Consider the following 16936-nt stretch of genomic DNA (forward strand, 5'->3'; position numbering starts at 1 on the left):
AGGTTTAGGATTAAAAAAATTTCCGTTTATTCATTTTGGTGAGCAATACAAATAGCCATTTTTAGGAAAATATTTTTCATCCTTCTCTAGATTTGTGTTCGTGATGACAACTGTTAAGGCTAACAACGCTTGTTCTTGAATTAGCCTATTAATGTGCATGGTGCGGACCACGCACTGTTATTTATTTCGTGGTAAAGTAGACACAAGAACAAGGGAAAAAGAAAAGATTTAAGTGAAGAAGGCAAAGCAAGACTGGTGTTTCTAAGTTGCGCATGAATATTATCTCTTTTCTTGTTTTTGTGAAAAAATTACCAAAAAAAAATTTTAAACCTATTGCAATTGTACCAATTCAATCCTAAACTCTTCTTCTTCTTTTTTACCGATTCAATCCTAAATTTTTTTGCAATTTTGTCGTTTCAATTCATCCGACGAATTTTGGCCAGCTGGCTACATAATATTTTAATTTTTACTTTTTAATTTTTTTAATTTTTTTTTTCCTCTTCCCTCTTCTACCTCCAGCCAATCGCTGGACATCGGCGACCGGCCAGAGGCGATGTGCGCGAGGCCGAGCGTCACCCAGCCATGGCAAGGCTTGACCTCGCCGACCCTGCCTCGCCTGGGCATCACCCCCTCTCTCTCTCTCTTTGCTTCGGACTTTGGAGGGTCTCTCGAATCCCCATTCAACCAGAAGAAGACTTCAGAAAGACTCCCAAAGACGAAAAGCACATCTCCCAACTTCACAGTCCTCTGCTCCTCGCTACCCTCATAAAAAGATCGCCTTTTCGTGCCACTTTTCTCGTTACTTTCTTTAATTGATACCCTCAGATTCCGTTCTGCTCGCCGTCTTTGGTCCTCGCTCGTCTTTTCCGTTCGTGGGAACATTTCTTTATTCGCAGCAGCTATTGAAAACGCATCGCTCATCTCTCTACGATTCTGATTCTGATTCTGCTACCAAGTTTGCTCCTTTGGCTTTGCCTCACCATGGCTGGGCAAAGCTTGGCCTTGTCGGTCATCACCTCTCAACCACCTAGAGGTAGAAGAGGGAAGGGGAAGGAAAAAAAAAAAAGTTCAAAAAATCAAAAAAATTAAAAAAATGAAAATATTATGTCACCGGCCGGCCTGCGTTCACGTCAGAGCCGGCGGGCCAAAAATCGCCGGATGAATTGAAATGACACAATTACAAAAAGTGCAGGACTGAATTGGTACAATTACAATAGGTTTAGGATTTTTTTTTTTTTTTGATAATTTTCCCTCTATTTGTTGATTCGAAAATTTTGATTAAAAAATTTCGTTCTGCATACGTATTTGCTACCATATTGTTGCCCTTTGATAATGGCGATAACCCTATCAACGTCAAAGAGAAATTCGATGAGATTCTTGCATGGACTTTATTGTTGTCTTACACATTCAATTCAAGCGCGAAGGCAAATGCAACTTTCCTTATTGCTGGTAAGATGTAGCCGATAATACTTTTGGAGATATGCAATGCCAATTCTTTACCGAGCTTTTTGTCCTGCTATTTTTCGGACAGGTTAACCAACGTGAATCCATAGTATATCCTAGATTACCGAATATGCGTCCTCTAACCTTAATTAGTTATTAAGCATGTTAAATAGTTATACTAACTTGATATATCAAAGGTTTTTATATGCAATAACAAATGACTTCAGTTGACTCTTTTGAGGTGCATTCATCTCAAAGAAAAAATTTGCAAAAACATCTTGGGGTTTCGCTTTTTCCACTCCTCCTTTAGCTAATACACTCTTTGACTATATTATCCTCCGCGAGTCCCACATTCCCAGCGTCCTCCGTCGTTTAACTTCCTCCTGCTTTTCTTACGGTGTCCCACCTTCTTCCTTCTTTTTTAACTATTTATGTTCGCTCTCTCCCGGAGGTACCTCCGGGTGTCATTAAATCTGATTAGCTTAATTAAATCCTATCATGGTAATTTATCATTATCCAGAAAAGAAGATAACCTCCCTTCCATCTCAATCGCGCTGAAGATTAACATTTTCCAATTAGCCAAGAGGATGGAAAGAAAAGGGGAAAAGAAGAGAAGCTTCAAAGTTAAAATTTCGTTTTTTTCTCGCTCTTATCGGAAACAGTTGGAGACATTCCGTTGCTGGGTTTGATATTTTTCTGCTTCTTTGTTTTCTTCATCAGCTACCGTATTACGACCATGGACAATATGACTCCAAACATAGTCATCGTCCACTGAATTATGATCATGAACTACAGGACCACCAACATTGTAGTCCTCCTCCTCCTCTCTCTCTCTCTCTCTCTCTCTCTCTCTCTCTCTCTCTCTCTCTCTCTCTCCATTTCTTCTTCCTCTTCTTCTTCACCGTGACTAATATACTGAGTAGTCTATGCTTGAGCTAACTGCTCTCGACTCTCTCCCAGAGTCTCACCCTCAGTATACCATTTCTTCTGTTTCTTCTCTCCCTACTTCACTCTCTCTCACCCATACAAACTATCCTTGTCACCTTCGGACGTACCACTTTGATAAACTCTTCTGGGGTGGTGGGTTGGGGAATCAATCAATGGCGTCGCCCGACCACATGGCGAGCATTCACCCATGGATCTTTTTAGCTTCATCCACCCTTGGGTTCACCAAGGCCTAGTCTTGGGATACCAAGACCCTCACCAAAGCCCGCCACCACTACCACCACCTCCTTCGATAACTCCGACACCCTCAGCCCCCGGCATCGTCTCCCCCTTCCTCAAGCACCACTCCGAGCGCGCGTCTTCTACCCCTACCACCTCTGTCACTCCCTTAAGGTCCAACCAGGAGCCCTCAGCGTTGAAGCGCAATGAGTCTATATTCCGACCACCAACATCATCTGTTGAGAGAGATAAGATGGAAGGTGGAGCCCACAAGAAAAGAAAAAGGAAAGAAATCAAACGGCATCACATTTAAGAGGAAGAAAAAGTGAACACTTTTGATATATTAGTATCATCTCATGCTGAAAAAGCGAGACCCATAAAAAATATTATGGTCAAAACACCAAAATAGAGAGTATATTAGTTAAGAAATGAATGGAAAATGCACGGCCCAACAACTTTTGCAAAAAAATTGTTTGTAATGCTTATAGAAATGAATGAATTTCACAAAAATAATTGAACATAAATTGCTTTCGATAATGAATATATTTTCTTAAATGTTTTTCAACATGATTTCATTAAAAAAAAAAAACGCACCCTTAATTTCTATTGAGTCTATTAAATACTATTATTGAGCAATAGATTACAAGAAATCAAGTGCGCAGAAAATAATAGTACTCAAGATCACAATTATAGATTAATTGGACAGACACCCTCGACATGGCCAATAACAAATTCAACAAAGTCTCAACACATTCTAACCAAAACTTACCATGTAAGTAATGAATGAGTCCCATTACAGAACATCAGCTGTTTCAAGAAAAAAAAACTAAAGAAAAGCTCAAGTAGTAAGCTCCATGATGGCACCCACAATGTCCCCATTATGAGTCTTGAGAGCTTTGACTGCCTTGTTCTTAGATACCCCTGCCTGGGTCATGACCAAATCAATGTCACGAGGCTCGACCCCAGTCTCGTCGACATCTTCTTCTTCCTCATCTGCCAGTGCACCTGAATCCGCAGCAGAAGCATCTGGTTTCGAAATAACCGATGACATATCCGGCATCCGGAACTGCTGAGCAGCTTGATTTTGCAGCTGAGAGCTTAAGTCCTCAATCTTTGCCTCCCCGAATATGACATAGGTCTCAGAGTGAGGACTCTTGAAGACATCAGGCTTTGAAATGAAGAACAGTATCTGGAGCACCAGAGATCTATAGATACGATTCCGTATTTAAAGTTAATAACAACTAACAGAAAACAGAAATAACTTACGTTTTTAGTTCTTTTGATGGTGACCCGGCTAACACCTGTAATTGGTTTCATGCCCAGCTTTAACATTGCTTTCCGGCTTTTCTTCTCACTTCTGCTTTGCTTCGAGCCACCATTTGCACCTGCACCATACAAATCATGATCCAAGTTTTGAAAGTAAACTCAAATGAACCCTTAACCCATATACCACTAGGCAAACTGGCCATCGAAGTGTCTGTCAAGTAAGAAAAAAATTGAACATCGATGCAATTACAGGATTTCTAAAGTTAGTTTCAGAAAACAGGAAATCAATCAGAACAGCCACCCAACAACGCCCGACTCACGTTTTAACTGATATCCAATGTAGTTAGACCACTTAAAAGTACATGAAAAAAAGTTGCTACCATTGTGCCTTATTCAATTCAAATAAATAGAGCAAAATAAGAGGAGGGGAGTGGAGAAACATGTTACTTATAAAATGATCCTAAAGTTTCAACTGAAAATAAAGGTGACGCCAGACTAAAATTCCTATTTCCCCCTGATGGCAGGGTGAAACAATGACAGCACTAATGCAACTCTTACTCAGGAGATAGATTAAAAGAAGAATAAAAAAGATCGGCATAGGTAGAAAACGGAAAAAAATGATGAGGGAATGTCTCGCAAATCGACAATCCAATTCCCAGAATACAACTCCAGTAATATTCCATCCAAGGGGAGGAAAACAAAAGAACAAGCACTAGCTTAATCTGACAACTACATTAAGTTAAACGACTAACAAAAAACCATCGCATGGTTCTATCCTACCAAGAACAACCATTGTAACTCCAACTATCCCTTAGTTGAATTATACTAAAAAAGGATTCGAATTCGGTGGGCACTCAAAGATTCGATAATTCACTCCTACAATTACACCACTCGAGTAAGATGAGACAGTAAGCGGGTACTTCAATAAGTCCCCGTTAATCCAGTGACAAAAGGACTAACAAGGGAACTCCCAAATTCCATAGAAGTGAATCCCCAGATTCGCAAGTCAGCAGCTTTTGCTCTAAAAGCTCATAAACATCCAACGACACACAAATAACACAGCAACACGTAAGCTCTACATCGACGACCAAGGAGAGGGCAAAGGCAAAAAGGAGAAAAACCGACCCGCAGTTCCATCTTCCTTGTCGTCGTCGTCGTCGTCTTCGTCGTCCTCATCGTCATCCTCGTCCTTGTCGTCGTCCTTCACGTCCTCAACGGTGGGCTCGTCGCTCTGCAACAATCAAGACTCCAAGTGTCGGAACCCGTACGCGCGAGGGGTGTTGACCAAAAAAAAAAAAAAGCGAAACTTGATTACTGAACATCACACCCACCTGAGAAATCTTCTTGAGGTCCTCCGCGGAAACGACCTGCTCCTTCTCCGGCTCGACGGGATCGACAATCGGAGCGGGCGACATCTGTGCCAGGGCTGGCGGATTCAGCAGGGAGAGTTAGCGGGTGACGAAGATTTGGGGAAGACGAAACGGCTGCTTTGATGTTGCACTTCGGTGAGGATTGGGGATGACGAGGGTTTTTCAGCAACCGAAGTGGGACGCCATTCGGGCCTTATCGTGCAGCCCTTTGGGGTCGATCCGATCTGTTCCTCAACGGCTCTTACGGACAAGATCATCGTTAGCCCATTTGGGTACATTTCAGAGTTCCGTTGAAGGGCTCAAAGAATGAAGGCCTAGTATCCGATAATGTCCTAATGGAACTCTTTTGGGCACATTTCAAAGTTGGGCACATTTAGTATTTGTCCCAATTATATAAAAAAAAATTTATATCTCATAAAAAATCATTAACTTTTATTTTTTTCCTAACTTAATATCCAAAAAACCTCTAACTTTAGCATATATCTCAATTATATCCAAAACTTTTTTTCGTTTCATAGAAAACCTCAACTTTTGCTTTTATTCCAATTCCACCACCATCGCCCTTCCGTTTATAATCACTGTTAGTTAATTTTACACGGTTCGAATTTTATTACTGAATTAACTATTGAATATTCACAATTCAGAAACAACGGGTTTCACGGACGACGAGATTTGAGATCGTTTGTCCAAATATTCATATCTCCATATCTAGCTGTTCTTTGGGTTGTTGAGTACCGGGGAGAATCTGAAATGCGTCGTCTTGAATGGCTCTGTATCTCTCGGCAATGTGTAGAGGAAACAGACAATAAAAGAGAAGTTAAAGAGTTTTTTCATGTTAACTTTGTCGAGATCATTGGGCATATTTCGGAGTTGGACACATTTATTATTTGTCCTAATTATATTCAAAACTTTTTTTATCTCATAAAAAATCCTGAACTTTTACTTTTTTCTCAATTCTACTGGCCTAAACCTCAACTTTAGCATATGTCTCAACTATATATATATAATCATTCATAGAAAGCCCCTAATTTTTACTTTTGTCTTGATTGTACTACCGTTAGCCTTCCATGTATAATCGTCGCTAGTTAATCCTACGTTGCACGAATTTATTGCCAAACTTAACAATGAATCCAAAATTCGAAGATAGCATGTTTCACGACGAGATTTGATATCGTTCATCCAAATAATGAGATCTCCATGTCTAGTTGTTCTTTGGGCTGTTGAGTGCCGGGGATATGCTAAAGTTTGGATTTTTTTTTTTGTATTAGGCCTTAGAATTGAGGCAAAAGTAAAAATTATGGATTTTTAATGAGACAAAAAAATTGGATATAATTGGAACATATGTTAAAGTTGAAAGTTTTTTTAGGTATTGGGCTAAAAATGAATAGGGCCATGTCACTTCAAGCTATGATTTAGAGGGGAAAGAAGGTTAGCTAGAGAAATCTTTTCAGGAACTAACAAGGGAGGGGAAGAGGACAACCGATATATTATGACAATTTTTTCTCCTAAAGGTTGTATCTTTGGCTGCCTTCGATCGTCACGATATAAGCCACGATAGGATAAAGAGGGATATGTCAAGGATAAAATAATCCCAAGGGAGGGATGAGATAGATCGGGATAGGATTTCTAAAGAGGACAAACACGTGGAGAGCTGGATATTTCCCACAACTACCGCCTCTCTTCCGCTTGGGCTGCCTCTCTAGCGAGTAGAGTGGGAGGGGGAGTGGGGAGGAGCCCCGCCTCTCTAGCAACATCGATTGTCGAGTTGATGCTAGGCTAGGGTTTCTAGCCACAAAGCTGGGTATCTCCACGACATTGTTCTTTAATCGTTTGTTTGGCGTTATATGAGATCACGTTCCTCGTTCTTTAACCAATTGAACCCTTTCGACATATGAAAGGGTTCCCAACATGTTATGACGAACACGAGGTTGATCATCAACTTTCAAAAAAGGTCTCGACATTCAAAAAGGGCTCTCTTGGACGACCTACATGGGTGTCTCTTCAACTGCAAAAGAGGCCCAATAATTAGATTGTTTAGCATTTTTTTACTCACTCGACAAGATAACGAGCAAGGCTAACGGGTTGTTCTCAAAGTATTTGACTCCAAATCGAGACCGGTGATTCTACAGGATCTGCTCTGTCGATGTGCTTGAATTCGTATGGCACAAACCTCTGCTAAAAAATAACTCACTCATTAGAACACATAATTGAATAATTTCTAAAACATCTTGATGTTTCAGCAAAATAGAGTCGATCTTAGTCGTGCCTTGCCTCTACTTATCCGACTTTAAATTTATAGTTCACCAAACAGTAGATAGAATATGATAAAATCCTTGGATTTCTTATTATATCATATCCAATGCTATCCCGACTAAAATCCGGACGACCAAACGTAGCCTTTATGTGTTGCTTGAGATTGTAGATTACTAGGGTTGGACTTTACCATTGCAAGAAAAAGTTTTGGGTACTTTATTCACATAGTGAGAAAAACTTATATCCACTGATTTATTAGCTTTTTGCTATTTAATTATATTACATTTGCACATAATGATATTTTTTTTCTATTGTAGAACAATAATATAATTTAAAGAATTTCCCATTTTGGTTAGTAGATAAAATATTTTAGAATTTATCGGGATAATTCCAAATTTGAGCTTTTTTTTTTTTGGTCCAACAAATTTGAGCTTTAAGTTGGTGTGTTATATATATATATATATATATATATATATATATATATATATATATATATATATATATATATATATATATATATATCGAAGTAGTACTTGTCTCGAATAAAGGTCTTCGGCCAGCCAAATTTTCGCCGCCAGTGAGCATGTGTCTCTCCCATGCCATCTTCTTCGACGCTTTGTTTTCCTCTTCTTTTTATCGTCCGACCACAGCTTCAGCACCTCGATGACATTGTTCCGCCAATCCTCAACGCCTCCTCCTTATTGTATTTGTCTTCTTACGCCAGCAACTTCATTTTCGATTTCCTCAGCCAATGTCCGCTCTTATCGGCACCGAGGGTCGATGATAAGGTTATGTTCCCTGAACATGTGCTGCTTCTCGGGTTCGACGGAGTCCGACACAGTGAAGAATTAGAGTGCGTGTACTACATGCGAGCTTCGAATGGTTCCAATCGGCATAAATTGGCGGCAATTTTTGTTGATATTTACAATAAATATGGGCCATCATCAATGTCTGCTACCGGCGAGGAATTTCTCAGGTGCGGCAGCGCTCCGCGGACAGTGGGGAATCGGCACGGTCTAATCAAAGAGGCCAGAGGATCTCGATAGTAGTTCTTTTATCGCTAAACCCTGTTTGCGTAAAGTCATAGAACCTCCACTTACATAAAGTAAAATAGAAAGGCAGGAAGAAACGTAGAACTAGAGAAAAAAAGATACATGTTATATCGCCCGGCAAGTGTATAATTCCTTGCGTCATAGGTGTGTAGGGGTTGTGTTTGTTCGCGAGAATGGATCCCTCGTCAAGTTAATTTGGGAGGTGTAGGCACACTTGCGCGAATTCGGGCAACGGCTACAAGGGAGAAATCGAAAGGAAATTGTACCTAACCAAGGGTGGATGTACACTTGTAAGCTACCGAGGGCAGGGATAATCGTCTAGGTCTTATTGTGAAACAAAAAAGCTGCATTGAAAATTTTCTTGACTCATCCCCTATTGAGGAAATGTCAAAACATTTGACTCTTCACCCATTTCAATATAAAGGATTAGTCAATCAAACAATAGATAGTAAATAAATCGGTTTGAAAATAAATGACTTGCTAGTCGTAAAATATTATTCTCCTAAGACTTAAACTTAGCTAAAATAAGAAGGGTTCAGATAATTTGATCCTTTTTAGATAAGTAAAAATAAAAAAGGACGTAAGACAAGGGGATTTTTTCCCATTAGTGTATCATAATGGAGATAGAAAAGGGAGTGGTGGATGCAGGCAACGAGAAAGAAGTAGAAGCGTTCGAGTAAATCTGAAGGTCTCCGCACCGAGGAAGCACATGCTAGCACCACCGTCCAAGGCAAAAGAAGATTTCAAGATACACATCATAGAATTCCATCCGATCCTAGAAAAGATGTAACCTTGGAAGTTGGACAATAGTTTCAAATCGGGTATCGGGGCTTTGGTTCAATGGCTCCTCGTCGTATAAAGGCCATTTGGGAAACCTCAACTATGGACCGGATAGGATGGAGTATGAGGCTAAGCTGGACGAAGAGATCGCAATGGTGTTTGTGAAAGGGCTTAATCTGAGGCCGCATAGGAGAGAATGCCCCTTACTGTACCATGGTTAAGCAAAAGTGAGGAGGAAGAATCTGATGAAAACACCAGCTCTACCATGGCCTAGAATCAAAAGAAGAAAAAAATGAAATGAGTAAAAAAAAAAACAAAAAAATTTGTCATCACAACAAATATGCCCACAATTCTGATATGCAAAGCAGCATGTGAGAGGCACTCGCTCAAGGCTGGTGAGCTCCAGCCTCGTCGGTCTTGAGTGAGCTTGTCTCTCGCCCGTGGCCAGCAGAAATAGAAAGAAAAGAAAAAAAAACACAAAAGATTCGAGCTTTGAAGGTGAATTTTGACGGTTCATTCGTGGAAGAATCAAATAGGGGAGCCTTCGCCTGTGTAGTTCAAGATGCATCGGGGTATTTTAGTGGGAGAGCGAAAATGTCTCCAAGCCGAAATCCTAGTAGCGGTCACGACTCGATCGATTGATCGATTGAAGGTAGAAGTGAAGAAACGATCGTATTTGAGTTCGACTGTTTGACTCTTGTGAACTTAGTGAACTCAAATCACTAGGGGTTTGCCTTAGTGGTTAGTGAGGAGGGAGCATGATTTCACAACATGCGCACACACATAGCACACACGGTGATTTGTTAAATAGTAAAGAGTAAGAACTAGACATAAAAAAAAAAGAAAGAACTCAGTAAACTCTTTAAAGCAGATTGATTAGGAAATGGACGCTCTCGTCTTGGAAGCACGTTGGGTCATGGGCTGGTTCAAGGAGACAACTTTACCCACTGCTTAAGGGAGTCCAACAAAGGGGCAAATTGGATAAGTTAGGGTCTATATGGTAACGTTTCTGTTTCTGGGAACATATTTGAAATAGAAATATTTTTTTATGTTTTTGTTCCCGGCTATGATTTTCGGGAATAGAAACGCGTTTGGCAAGTATAAAAAAAAAAAAAAACATTTTTCATCAATGCCGGCGGCGACAGGCGACCGACAGCGGCCGCTTTAACTCCTTGTCGACGATGGTGAACGGTGGTGGCTTGCACAAACTCGCTCTCAAGTTGTTTCTAAAAAGTGTTCCAAAACCCAGAAACAAGTTTTTTTTGTTTCTCATTTTTGCTCCAAAAGTGTTTTTATTTCTCAAAAGCGTTCTCGGAACAATTTTGGAAGAATTTTTTACCATACGCATTTATGTTCTTAAAGCGTTCTGGGAACACTTTGGGAACAGAAACACTTTTTCTGAAGTGTTACTATACGGACCCTTAGGGCCCGTATGGTAACACTCCCTGGAAAGTGTTTTTGTTTCGAAAGTGTTCCAAGAACACTTTCGGAACAGAAACGCGTATGATAAAAAAATGTTCCAAAAGTGTTCCGGAGAACATTTTTGAGAAAAAGAACACTTTTGAAGCAAAATTAAGGAACAAAAAAAACTTGTTTCTTGTTCTTCGGAACACTTTTTAGAAAACAACTCGAGGGCGAGCTTGTGCAAGCCACCATAGCCCACCATCAACGGCAAGGAGTAGACGCGGCCGCCCGCCGCCGATCGCCGCCCTCCGGTCGCCCGCCGCCGGACGCCGTAGTCGGTCGTCGCCCGCCGTCCACCACCGCCACTTGCCACCCCTCGTCACCACCGCCGGTCGCCTCCAATCGCCGGCTGCCACTACCCACCGCCCCTCGCCATCGTCGCCGGCCGCCATCGCTAATCGCCGGCCTCCGCCCTTGTCGGCCGCCGGTTGCAAATCCTTCCTTTTGGTGAAAAAAGTTTTTTTTTTTTGTACTTGCCAAACGCGTTTCTGTTCTTGAAAATCGTAGCCAGGAAGAGAAACACAAAAAAATGTTTTTGTTCTAAATATATTCCCAAGAACAAAAACGTTATCATACAGACCCTTAGTTTTTGAGACTAAATACTCTACCTTCTAATTGGACAATTCTTTGTTCTGATGCCCGAGAGTTGGGCTCTGGCGTTTGAGTTATTTTCCATTTGACCCTATGAAGTGACGACGCTACTAATGCTACCTACTTCAGTTTCTATTCCTCTAGCCAATTACCAACTTAATATGGACATACTTTTTGTTTTATTTTTTGTTTTTTTGGTAAGGTAAGTGTGTATTGAACTTTTCAAAAAGCTAGGTACAAGTAGAAAATCGGACACAAAAACCATGAACCATGGGTGGCACTATAGGTGCCAGAGAGGGTTCAACGGCGAACCGGTTGCAAGATACATAGTAGCGTGTAGAACACAACCACCCGAGGCAAAGCCAACTAAAACGAAGCAAAAACAGGCTAAACATACAACCCTAAACAAAAGGAGATAACTATGGGGAAGCAGAGTCTTAGAGGACAGAAAAAAATTGGAGAGTACAATAGGAACCCCATCCCACAGCACCGAAAGTATCAACATCAAGAAGCAGCATCGGGCGTTGGTTGTGGATCCATTGAGCATCAGCAATATAGTAGGCTCCTAAGTAATGAAGCAGTAGGCGTCGGCACAAAAGGAAACAGCCAGCACCGAATATAGCAGCATCAAAAGTAGAGGTGTCCAAATTGCAAGACATACTTTCCTTATACACACTCTAATAATCTTCTAAAACCTTTTTCCTTCTTTCGTCGATGCCATGATCGCGTTAAAAAAGATTAGAAACATCCCGCTAGTCCAAAAAGACAAACTACTTCCGCTAGCACGCTCTCCATTTGCCATTAGTTTGGTCTTACGGATCATAAGATTTGTTGAAACCTCGATACTATTCATTGTATAGGTTAATGGCGCGTGGAGACTACAAAGCCCAATCCCTTTTGGTTGGTCGATGTCGTGAGATAGCACACCCGTCTTAAATTTCAACAATGGTGTCTGAGACAGCTCTGTCGATACTGGGTTGATAACTATGGCTACTTTATAGCACTTGCTATTTGTGTTTTGTTGAAGGCAAGTTCACTCATAGGTCCCGTATTAAATTTTTGAAGAATTAGATCATCCACCGCCAAAAAAGAAAAAAGAAAAAGAAAACAATTCAGGGTTTTGTTTTAGGAATATTTAAATAAACCCCATTGAAAGCGTACCCCACCTAGACAAGTCGCACCGTATGTATCCTCATCCGTAGATCTGCGGGCCTCGTTGTAGACCCTATAGCCCAAGCTTTCGTCAACCACTCTTGTCGGATACCGCTCCGCCGGAATGTACTGACAACCCACAAATCAAAGAAGAGATACCAAATTTTTCTTTCTCTTTTTTAAACGTGTTGATGACTTGCATTGCATTATCGGTAGTAACAATTTTCTAGATAAAGTCATACTTTCTACAACTACTGTTGGGGGGAACCGCTTTCGACTATATACTTCTTATCGGTGAGTCATAAGTATAGGCATTATCCGCATTTAATTTCGGTTATGTTTAACGTGTAAGGTTTATATCCACAGTATGCGAGATGCAATCCACCGATCGAAAATATGATTAAAGAGAGTTCCCTCAAATCTGATTTTTGGGGAACTTGTCCAATCAATTAGGTATGGTGGTTAATTCAGTCAAGAACTTTTCAATTTTGTCAATTTTGCACTAAGTCTTTGCTTGGAATTTCGGTGTGGCCATTCTGGCTAATTTTAACCGGAAACCACTAAAGTGCCGGTGTCTCATATAAGATGGTTGGACATGACCAAACTGTCATGTCAGCAAATTCTGAAGAAAATTAACCGGCAGGACTAGAATTGGGATTCCCCATAAAGGTTTAGGATTGAATTAACATAATTGAAAAAATTTATGACTGAATTGACATATGTATAATAAGTTTAAGACTCATAGAGTATTTTCCCCAATGGTTTCTAATACAATATTGCCCTTCTAAATATATCCACAAATATGACAATCTTACAATGTTAGGTCTGGTGTTAAGATTTTTAGAGAAGTAATGTGTTTATGTGACAATTTTTTTAATTCACTGTGAGATTAACAACATATTGTAATTTACAAGGAATGGATAACAAATAATTAAAAATTATTGTAGGAGTCCACTTTTTGAAGAATTTGTGGTCCAAAATATACCGTTATTCTCACCGTCATCGAAAAAAAAAAAATATTATGCTAGCAAAGTCCTTTAGAAAATCGGAGCACATATGTATGAACTTTTTTGTCTAGGGACGTAACATTCTGCTTCCACTTCCACAGTTAACCTAAACCCCTCATATATATATATAGCTTTCCTTCCTCAACTCTCAGCGAAGAAGTAGAAAAAGGAAAAGAAGAGAACAAGAATGGGATCAGCACGATCTGAGACCCAGATGACCTCAACTCAAGTCTCGGACGATGAGACGAACCTCTTCGCCATGCAACTGGCAAGCGCGTCCGTCCTTCCCATGGTCCTCAACGCCACCATCAAGCTCGACATCCTCGATATCATGGCCAAAGCCGGGCCGGGCGCTTACCTCTCCCCAGGCCAAGTTGCGTCCCAGCTCCCGACCCAGAACCCCGACACCCCGGTCATGCACGATCGGATCTTCCGGCTGCTGGCCAGCTACTCCGTGCTCACGTGCACCCTTCGCGACCTCCCCAGCGGCGAGGTCGAGCGGCTCTACGGTTTGGCTCCCGTGTGCAAGTTCTTGGTCAAGAACGCGGACGGGGCCTCCATTGCCCCGCTCCACTCGTTCATCCAGGACAAAGTCCTCCTGGAAAGCTGGTTTACTTATTTTTAACCCCTCCCCATCTTTCGCTCTTTTCCTTTGGTATTTGTTTTCATGGTTTTCATTCTCAATGCCAGACATATAAAGATCCAGTTTACACAACAAATATACAAAAGCCCATGGTAAACTGTAACTGGTCGTCAAAGGAAGCAATCATATGAAATTTAAATTTATCCCTCCAGTGTGTGCCAATAATAAGAAGCAATCATATGAAATTCTGCATGGTGGTCCCTTTCACATGACTAAAACATCCTTCTTGGTCAAGGTGAGGCGGGAAATTGAAGAAGACGCGCACAGTTATTTCCCTCCAACTTTGTTTGGTAAATTTACACCAAGTCTTAGGATCTGAGTACATAATGACCAACCTTATGTTGACCACTAGGACCATGGAACCGTTGAAACAAATATGAGTATATAGCTAGAATGAAATATTTATCTGCTAAGCAAATGGCTAATGACCGTCAAAAACTTTGACAAACTCATAAATTTTGGAACGATATTAATCAATGTAAACTATTTGTGTTTAGTCATCCTCAGAGAAACTGTAAGTCCTTGGTAATCGTAATCCATCTTTTGAATCATCCTGAGTCTCCTCTCATATTTCACAACTCAAGAACTTGTTAATCTTTCATTATTACGCGTTCCTTGAGTATTGAATTTGAATCTTCGCTTTTTAATTGGTAGGTACTGCCTAAAAGATGCGATTCTCGAAGTTGGAACCCCATTCACCAAGGCGCACCCCATGACCTTCTTCGAGTATCAAGGCGCTGACCCGCGAATCAACAAGATGTTCAACCGGGCAATGTCCGATCACTCCACCATTACGATGAAGAAGATACTGGAAACATAAAATGGCTTCGAGGGCCTCAAGATGGTGGTGGATGTAGGAGGCGGCATTGGGGCCGTGCTCAGCATGATCGTTGCCAAATACCCTTTAATTAAAGGCATCAACTTTGACTTGCCTCACGTGATTGAAGTTGCTCCGTCCTATCCCAGTAAATAATGTTCATCACTCGCTCGCACTTCAAGATCAGTTGTCATTTCCTAGATAAGTGAGAGTAACCCAAGAACTACGAACAGATTCGCATTTCACACTTGATTAATTGCCCCTTAATTAATATGAAGCACCTTGCTGAAAATAACACTGAAAATTTTAATCTTCGGATTAACTCAGGTGTCAAGCACGTTGGAGGCGACATGTTCATCAGCGTTCCAAAGGGAGATGCCATTTTCATGAAGGTTAGATCGATGTCCCTGTTCCGGAAGTTGAAATTTCCAGGATTTACTAGGACAAGGCTTGTTGCTGTTTTCTTTGCTGTAATTTTGTCTCTTGGCAAGTACAAGATTGCTTCATAAAAAGCAAATTACTTTCTCGCAGTGGATTTGCCATAATTGGAGTGATGAATGTTGCGAAAAGTTACTCAAGAACTGCTACGATGCGCTTTCAGTAAATGAGAAGGTTATCGTTGTGGAGTGCATACTCCCTTTGTACCCGGACCCGAGCCTAGCGACCAAAGGAGCGATCCACATGGACTGCGTGATGTTGGCCCACCTCTTGGGCGCGAAAGAGAGGACGGAGAAGGAGTTCAAGGCTTTGGCCAAAGGGGCGGGATTCCAGGGCTTCCGAGTCATGTGTTGCACTTTCAATACTCACATCATGGAGTTCTTGAAGATGGCTTGAGCTGCTCTTCTTGGTGGTGATGTTCATGGTCCCTGGATTTGGATGGTCGCAAATTTTCTTCTTCTTCCTCTTTGTTCGCAGCATGCTTTCATTTCGGTGTACCAAAGTTCTGCCAATAAAAGGAAAGAATAAATAATTTTATGTTCATACAGTTCGAGTTTGCATATTGATTTTATAAAAGGGGTAATGAAGCAGAGTATATAGAGATGCGTGTGTTGTTGGTAAAAGAGAGAATAATATTGTTGAGATCAAAAGAAAAATTTATAAGCTTAGGGTTAAGGCTTGTACAATTATATAGGGTAATTACATAAATAACCCTAATTTCCAAACACTATGTACTAATAAGCAACAAACCCAACTCTTCCTCTCAAGTTGGAGTGTACATTTAAAATAGGCCTAACTTGTGGCAAATGTAGGAAACTAGTCCATGTCGAGGAGGCTTTGTGAAAATGCCCGCTGACTGCACCAACCATATATCACCACAATTCGCCTTTTCCCTAACGAAAGGAAAATCCACCTCTAAATGTTTCGTTCGCTCATGAAACAATGAATTGCTAGCAATGTGAATAATAGATTGATTATCACAACGAAATACATGATCCAATCATAGGCAATCCAATCTTAGCCAACAACATATGAACCCCTTGAAGTTCACCTATAACATTAGCCATAGCTTGATGCTCGGCCTTTGCACTAAATCACGAAACAATTTACTACCTTTCCATGACACAATTTACCACCAAGGAAGACACAGTATCCTAAAGTAGCCCGTGATCCACATCTACAACCATGGTTAGAACTACTAGAGTTCCAATTTCCACAACCATTAATACAACCATGAGCTTCTTGACCTCTACAAGCCACCTATTTGATATAGCTGAAGTTTTGGGACTAGGAGTGTAGCATACATTTCTTTTATGGAAGGTAGAGAGCCCAGAGAAGTAATCCGATGCCAAAGTTATCTCGACCAAGACCTCGGAGGAAGAGAACTACCACCATATCTGCTTCCCATTGCTTCATCTGATTAACTATGGTAGCCGGTTGAAAATAGGATTTGAGATGCTGATATGAAGATGAAAAATGACCATAATACTCTGCCA

General features: G+C 40.9%; 1 protein-coding gene and 1 pseudogene across 1 annotated transcript; one reads left to right on the forward strand and one right to left on the reverse strand.

Moving 5' to 3' along the window:
- Positions 1 to 3265: 3265 nt before the first annotated feature.
- Positions 3266 to 5395, reverse strand: LOC115747553 (nascent polypeptide-associated complex subunit alpha-like protein 2). The gene is made up of 4 exons (XM_030683758.2): positions 5205 to 5395; positions 4999 to 5104; positions 3874 to 3992; positions 3266 to 3796 (listed from the first exon to the last, which is right to left on the reverse strand). Exons 1-4 carry the CDS (start codon positions 5286 to 5288, stop codon positions 3446 to 3448), a joined length of 660 nt encoding a protein of 219 aa, XP_030539618.1. The 5' UTR covers positions 5289 to 5395; the 3' UTR covers positions 3266 to 3445.
- Positions 5396 to 13729: 8334 nt separating this feature from the next.
- On the forward strand, positions 13730 to 15836 carry LOC115747629 (annotated as a pseudogene).
- Positions 15837 to 16936: the final 1100 nt, after the last annotated feature.

The sequence above is a fragment of the Rhodamnia argentea genome, chromosome 10 (genome assembly GCF_020921035.1).
Source record: "Rhodamnia argentea isolate NSW1041297 chromosome 10, ASM2092103v1, whole genome shotgun sequence".
NCBI lineage: Eukaryota > Viridiplantae > Streptophyta > Magnoliopsida > Myrtales > Myrtaceae > Rhodamnia > Rhodamnia argentea.

Bases quoted from the DNA above. Each gene is read 5' to 3' on its own strand.
- LOC115747553 (XM_030683758.2), bottom strand. From the start codon at position 5,288: ATGTCGCCCGCTCCGATTGTCGATCCCGTCGAGCCGGAGAAGGAGCAG. The intron at 3,993-4,998 runs GTCGGTTTTTCT...TGTATGGTGCAG, and splicing joins CAAGGAAGATGGAACTGCGG to GTGCAAATGGTGGCTCGAAG. The intron at 3,797-3,873 runs GTAAGTTATTTC...CTGGTGCTCCAG, and splicing joins CCATCAAAAGAACTAAAAAC to ATACTGTTCTTCATTTCAAA.